Source organism: Sinocyclocheilus grahami, unplaced genomic scaffold (genome assembly GCF_001515645.1).
Source record: "Sinocyclocheilus grahami isolate Dianchi unplaced genomic scaffold, SAMN03320097.WGS_v1.1 scaffold27.1, whole genome shotgun sequence".
NCBI classification, from domain to species: Eukaryota; Metazoa; Chordata; class Actinopteri; order Cypriniformes; family Cyprinidae; genus Sinocyclocheilus; species Sinocyclocheilus grahami.
The window spans coordinates 498,270-505,106 of NW_015505206.1; the positions used below are offsets into that span (position 1 = coordinate 498,270).

The 6,837-nt window shown below is 37.4% G+C and overlaps 1 protein-coding gene across 1 annotated transcript in view; it reads right to left on the reverse strand.

Annotated features, from left to right (window-relative positions):
• The window catches only part of LOC107567150 (protein spinster homolog 1), a 17,830-nt gene extending 11,060 nt beyond the window's left edge, over nt 1-6,770 (reverse strand). The window contains exons 1-5 of the mRNA XM_016252784.1: nt 6,548-6,770; nt 4,105-4,314; nt 2,285-2,350; nt 2,048-2,184; nt 1,772-1,923 (exon numbers count right to left, since the gene is read on the reverse strand). Of these exons, the coding sequence (XP_016108270.1) occupies nt 1,772-1,923; nt 2,048-2,184; nt 2,285-2,350; nt 4,105-4,312 (563 nt within the window). The 5' untranslated portion in view covers nt 4,313-4,314; nt 6,548-6,770. The remainder of the gene's footprint in view (nt 1-1,771; nt 1,924-2,047; nt 2,185-2,284; nt 2,351-4,104; nt 4,315-6,547) is intronic.
• Nucleotides 6,771-6,837: the final 67 nt, after the last annotated feature.

A 6,837-nucleotide genomic window follows, 5' to 3' on the forward strand; every position in this document is an offset into this window, starting at 1 on the left:
CACCCCTATCCAGAATGCTGAATCCCTGACAATTTTCAAACGACAGCTGAAAACTCATCTCTTTCGAAGCTACTTGACTTCATCATAAAAAAAGAAGAAAAAAAAGAAAAGAAAAATTCGCTCTCTTTATTTATTCCTTCTCTTTCTAGCTTGTACTTATTTGAACAATGTCTAAGAACTTGGTATTACAAGCACTTCCTGTGTCTGTTTGCCTCTTTAAGAAGAATCGCTTTATGTATTCCCCAATTTTAAGTCGCTTTGGATAAAAGCATCTGCTAAATGACTAAATGTAAATGTAAATATAAAGTGACCAAACAGTTAGCTCTTTAATATAATGTTTCAGGGGCACAAACTAACATTCTTTAAAAGTTTCTTTTTTGAAGAAATTAAAGAAATCGTTATTAAGCAGGGATGCATTAAATTGATTAAAATTGACAGAAAGGGCATTTATAATGTTACAAAGATTTATATTTTAAATGGACACTGTTCTTTTGAACTTTTTATTCATTAAAGAATTCAAAGAAAAAGTGTCATGGTTTCTACAAAAATGTTAAGCAGCCAAACAAATTACTGCTGAAACTTCAGCTTCACAATCACAGGAATAAATTAAAATGTTAAAATAAAAAAATAGTTGTTAATTCTAAAAGTGTGTCACAATATATTACTGTTTAACTGTTTTTGATCACATAAATTTGAACGGTAGTGTAACTATAATTTAACAAAAGCAAATAGAATATTGCAAATAATTACTGAATTTGAATGAACATATTTTACACAACATTTACATGAGAAAAATAAAAAATGAAAATGCAATCTATCCATTAACAAGGCTGTCTGTAGATTTTGGAAATGTCTAGCCAGATAATTAATATATCGATGTATTTAAGTATTCTCATAAAATTTGAAATATCCAGTGACTAGGTCTCTATCGGAAGTGCTCAACTGTAGCAGCCTGGAAACATATAAATGCAACTTTGGTTGGTGTGAAGGAAAAAAAACTGATAATGTAACTGCACGTGGCAGAGTGTGAGAATGTAACCATGCTGTGAATGTGCATAGAGCTGACGTGTGAATAACCCAAACACCAGTATTTCCACCCAGTGTTCTGTTTGAGGCTACTTTTACATGACAACAATGTAGTCAAAAACGGATAGGTTTTTCCCTTGCATTTTTTAAAAGTTTCACGTATACACGACAACATTTTCAAAATTATTCACGTTTACACATACCCGCGAAAACGGCCAAAAACGCTGTATTACTTATGCCAGGCCAGTAGTTGGCACTGTCACCTTGTTAGTAAACAGTGCCTGCAGGGAAATGACGATTAGCTCTTTGTGGGCGGGAGTAGCGTCACTAAAATCACCACACCGACTGTTGCTCTACTCTTCATTCATAGCGATAGCAGCATTAGCTGCATTAGCAAACTCTTGAGCAGCAACAACAGTACCATGTACTCTGCCATTGTTGTGTATGTTTGTTCGCGCTTGCCTTTAAAATCGACACATACTGCGCATGTCTACATACCTAACACGTACTACGCATGCACATGACGTCACCGTTTTCAAAGATTCCCATATTGGGTGTTTACACGGAAACAATAACGGTGGCGTTTTCAAAAACTTGCACTTTGAAACTCATTTTCAAAATTATGCTTTTCAGTCCCCAAAACACTGCTGTCGTGTAAGTGAACAGGCAAAACGCATATAAAGTTTCCTGTTTTTTGGCTGAAAACGTTGTCTTGTAAACGGCCCCTGAGTGTATGTTGTCCCACCTGCCCACTGGGATTGCAAAGTAGAAAACGGACAGCATGTTGGTCCTCTTCTCCTTGATGAACAGGTCAGCGATGATGGTGGGAGCAATGGTGGAGTAACTGGCCTCCCCAACACCCACCAGCCCTCGCGTCAACAACAACGCCCAGAAATGCTGAGAGAAGATTTATCCTATTAGCTTACTCTCTCTCAATATCACACTTTAGTATAGAAGACTGAAAGATGTTGCTTTGAAATAAAAAGTATTCAAATATAAAGGGGTTTAATGTAGGACTTACGTCTTTTCCAACGAAGGAACTGGCTAACGTCACTAGGGACCAGAAAAAAATTCCCACACACATGATCAGCTTCCTGTTATACCTGTCGCCCAGGTATCCAAACAGAGGAGCCAAGAACATATAACTGCAGATGAAGACTAAAAAGAATAAAGAATCAAAGTGAATAATAAAATAATAAATAATAATGAGAGTAATAATGATAATAAAATGGATTTCAAATGGTATGAATCCGCTCACCTGTCTGAAGTAGTCCTGATGTTCCATCACTAATGCTGAAGAAATGCTCAATGTCTGGAAGTACACCTGCAAGACAGGACGTTTAGTATTATCACAGCTTTATTACTGACCAATTAAAATACCATTGCACATTATATGTTTTGCAGGATAAAACAACAATGAAATCTTTCTACAGATATTTATATATCAAACAGTCATTGGGATCAACAAATCTCTTTGCCTTCCACAAAGCCTCTATTACTAATAGCAAAAGTATGTGTATAAACCTCATTAGAGGTGTTGTTGATGTTAACTAAAACTATTCAAAATAATTTTCCTTGCAGATAGCCTCGTGGGCAGCGTGTCGACATGTAGTGCCGTTGCGCTTCGGGCATCCCGTGTTCGAGTCCCAGCTCGTGGACCTTACCCAATCCCGTCCCTCTTTTTCTCTCTAACTTCGCTTCCTGTCTAACTACTGTCCTATCAAATAAAGGTAAAAATGCCAGAAATAAATCTTTAAAAAATAAGTAATACTAATAATTTTCCCTAACTGAAAGTCAAACTAAATAAAAAAATAAAGCTAAAATAAAATACAAATGTTAGATGAACTTATAGGGATAGTTCACCCAAAAATGAAAATTCTGTCATTAATTACTCAGCCTCATGTCGTTCCAAACCTGTAAGGCCTTCGTTCATCTTCGGAACACAAATTAAGATATTTTTGATGGAATCTAAAAGCTTTCTGACCCTGTATAGACAGCAATGATCCTAACACGATCAAGGTCCAAAAACGTAGTAAGGACTTGGGATGCTCTTTTCGGTTAATTTTCCTGACCGACAACCGCTTCTCGTTATCCGAATATTAACTGTTAACTGATCAAATTAGAATAATACATTTGTATAAAAAAAAATAATAGAATGGACAAGCATCTGTGATGATACATTAAAAATACAAACAAATATTTTATTTTAACGTGCAAACAGCAGCATACAGGGCAACAGCAAAACCTGGATTCACACATCCTCAAATTATTACGCACCAGCAGAGCTTCTGAGAAAACAGAATAAAATAGGCTAATATACATTTTAAAAAGAATAAAATTAATAGGCAAGCTATGCAATATTGTGTTCATAATCGCAGGCGATACATCGGCGATAATGAACGCGATATTGCGTAGCTTGTCAGTGAACTACGGCTCTGTGTATAAATGCCGCTCCATCTGAAAGCAGGTGATGGAGATTTACAACTAATCACAGAACCGGCTTTCAACAGCAAAACCTGGATTCACACATCCTCAAATTATTACGCACCAGCAGAGCTTCTGAGAAAACAGAATAAAATAGGCTAATATACATTTTAAAAAGAATAAAATTAATAGGCAAGCTATGCAATATTGTGTTCATAATCGCAGGCGATACATCGGCGATAATGAACACGATATTGCGTAGCTTGTCAGTGAACTACGGCTCTGTGTATAAATGCCGCTCCATCTGAAAGCAGGTGATGGAGATTTACAACTAATCACAGAACCGGCTTTACTGACGAGATGCGCATGATCATCGCATTCGATTATTTGCACAGCCCTACACTGCATCAGACAACAATACATGAAAGAAAAACTAAATTAGCTGGTATTTTAAAAATTTGTGATGGGATTTAAAAGCCCTCTGATTCAAAAGAACAATTTAGGCTAGCATAATCTGATATCATGAACAAATCACGTTATTATGCTGTGTGTGGGTGTTACTGCTGTGTGTCTTGCTTGTGCATTTGATCTGAATCAAAAGGGATCCAGCACTTTATGGCAGCACTGATGTGCTGAAATCTAAGCGCTGGTTACCTGCCACTGTGAATCGGTCCATATAGTTCAGCAGGTTGATGTAGCAGAGTACAGCCACAGTCAGTTTAGCCCTCTTATCAGACACTCCGCTGGCAGACTCCTCCTCCTCGGGCTGAGGTGATCCCACCCCATTGTCAGTAGGCCCCTCCCTCTCGTTATCATCTGAGAAGAAGGGTGTGGTGTCTGCGGAAACATCTGTCCCTGTCATCACTGCAGCAGAAAAAGAAGTTGATGAAGAGCAAAAAATGCCAGCATAGAGTTCAAATCAACAGTAGCAAAAAGTCTTAGAAATAAGTTTTACATTTACATTTTTGCATATGTAGATTATTTTATTCAAAGCAGCTTACACTGCATTTTATCAGTTCACACATTCCCCGGGAATCGAACCTATGACCTTGGCATTACTAGCGCTCCATTTTTGCACTTAGAGAATGGAATATTGCATGTATACAGATATAAAACTTCTCTAGAACATGGATGGTTTGGTCTACCACAATCAAAGATCCTTATGGGAAGCAAAACCAAAGACTGACTCACGGTTTCAGGCATTAAATGCTCAAGAGCAACAACAACTAAAAAAGAACAAAGTCTATTACTGATTACACACAGACTATTGATCACTTGCTAATCTCATCCACACATGAGGATGTACAGTGGGGTTCAAAAGTCTTTTAAAACCAAGCCAAAATGCATCTAATTTGCATTTTTAAAACGAAAAAGCTTTTCCATAAATTATATTATCATTACTTTGTTTACAGTGAAAAACTGCAGACATTACAAATGCTTGACCACAAAATAGTGCAGAATCTTTATTTTCCTTTGTCACAATCGTTCTTTGTTTTTCTTTTTAATTTATAATATTTTAAACATTTATTTCTGGGTTTAAATTACATTTTAGATTTTAAATTTTTGATCCCCACTGTTTATTTTTGAGTGAGATAATCCATTTAAAACAGAAAAAGTAAGATAAAGAATACTGCCAAAGAGTTCTTTGTTCTAAAGCGCTGAGACCTTTTTTCTAGAATAGATTCTATGAAGACAGAAAGAATGAATTACATTTATAATCTAGTTTGTCAGGAGTTTAGACACATGAAGAGGGAAGTAGGCGCATGCTCGGGATGTGAATTAATCTCGCCACAATGTCATGTGAATACAGTAAAAATATTGAAAGAGAAATTACACTATGGGCTGAGATAGCTCTGTATGCATGCACAATTTTAATAAATAATATATGAATGTAAATGTTTAGGTTTAATTAAAACAGTCATTAAGAGTTTCTGCATATCAGTAAATGAATTTAAATGGCCAAACCTAAACAACTATGTGGGATAACATGTCAGAAGTTTCCCTATCTACTTTCAGTTATCTATATCTACTTTCAGTTATCAATATCCTTTAACTGTCGGTTGAATCCAACTAAAAAACGGGTTTTGCTGACTGACGATGACATGTGATGCTTGAAGCTGGTTAAGCAACATATTCTACTGACAGTGCCAACCTCAACAAAAAAACAAAAACAACATTGTATTCTTCTTTTTTAGATGTGGTTGTTATGGAAAAGGCATGGAAAGCTCTCATGGTGGTATATTTGTTTAAAAGGGGTGTTATTATGCTTTTTCACTTTTTCAACTTTAGTTAGTCTGTAATGTTTGTTTGAGCATAAAAAAGATCTGCAAAGTTACAAAGCTCAAAAGGAGATATTTTATTTAACAGAAATCACTTTTCAAAAACTACAACGAACACCTCGTTTGGACTACAACGCATATTTTCCGGGATTTGTGATATCACAAAGATCGACGAATGAAACGAGACCTGGTTGAGCTGCACTAGAGAAGGCAACGAGTGTTATCACTATGTCAGAGACACACTAGCTTTCTCAAGGCAGACGAACTTAGAGTGATTACAATCATCCGAGTTTAAATCGCGCTCAAATTGATTTGATTTTGACGCAATATTTACACTGAAGCTTGCAGGCGGATATTGTAAGGAGCATGACATTTCCCAACCAGGCGCCGAGTGCTGCCAATCACAGCACACACTGGCCCAGCTAACCAATCACAGCACATTTCGTATTTCAGAAGGCGGACCTTCATTTGATGCAGGACCCATTCGAGCCGTTCATGCCCGACTGGGGAGAGAGGTGTTGTAATAATGTAAAATATGTGAAAAATAATGTGTTTTTCGAACAACCTAGTATGAGAGCCTGTTCTAGTACACCCCCAAAACAAAATCAAGACTTTGTAAAAGAGCATAATAGGACCCCTTTAAAACACACCCAGTGTTTCCTCAACACTTAGAGGAGCAAAACATTAATTCACAACTATAAAACAGCCTTTCATACGGAAACATGCAAATCACGAAACCTATAGAAAAGAGCGATATGAGCTGTATCCCGAGACTTTACTGCTCCATAATCAGTCCTCACACATATACTGTTGTTTACCTGGAAAATGCAAAGCTTAGTCAGAGGCGTCCTCAAAGTTCTTCTTCTGGACGCTGTTGGGCTCCCTCTGAGCTGTCAAGACGTTTCAGGGCGCTATCTTTACCTTACCTCCTGTGTGGACATTTTTTAATTGCAGTGGAGGGTCTCGAGGCGAACTGTGCAGCCGACCGACTTTCTGTTTTGTTGATGATCTACAAGCTCAGCACGACGCCATATTGGAATGACGCAGTACTTCCGCTCCCTAGTCATGTGAGCGCCCTCCCCCTCCCCTCCCCTCCCTCCCCCTCCGC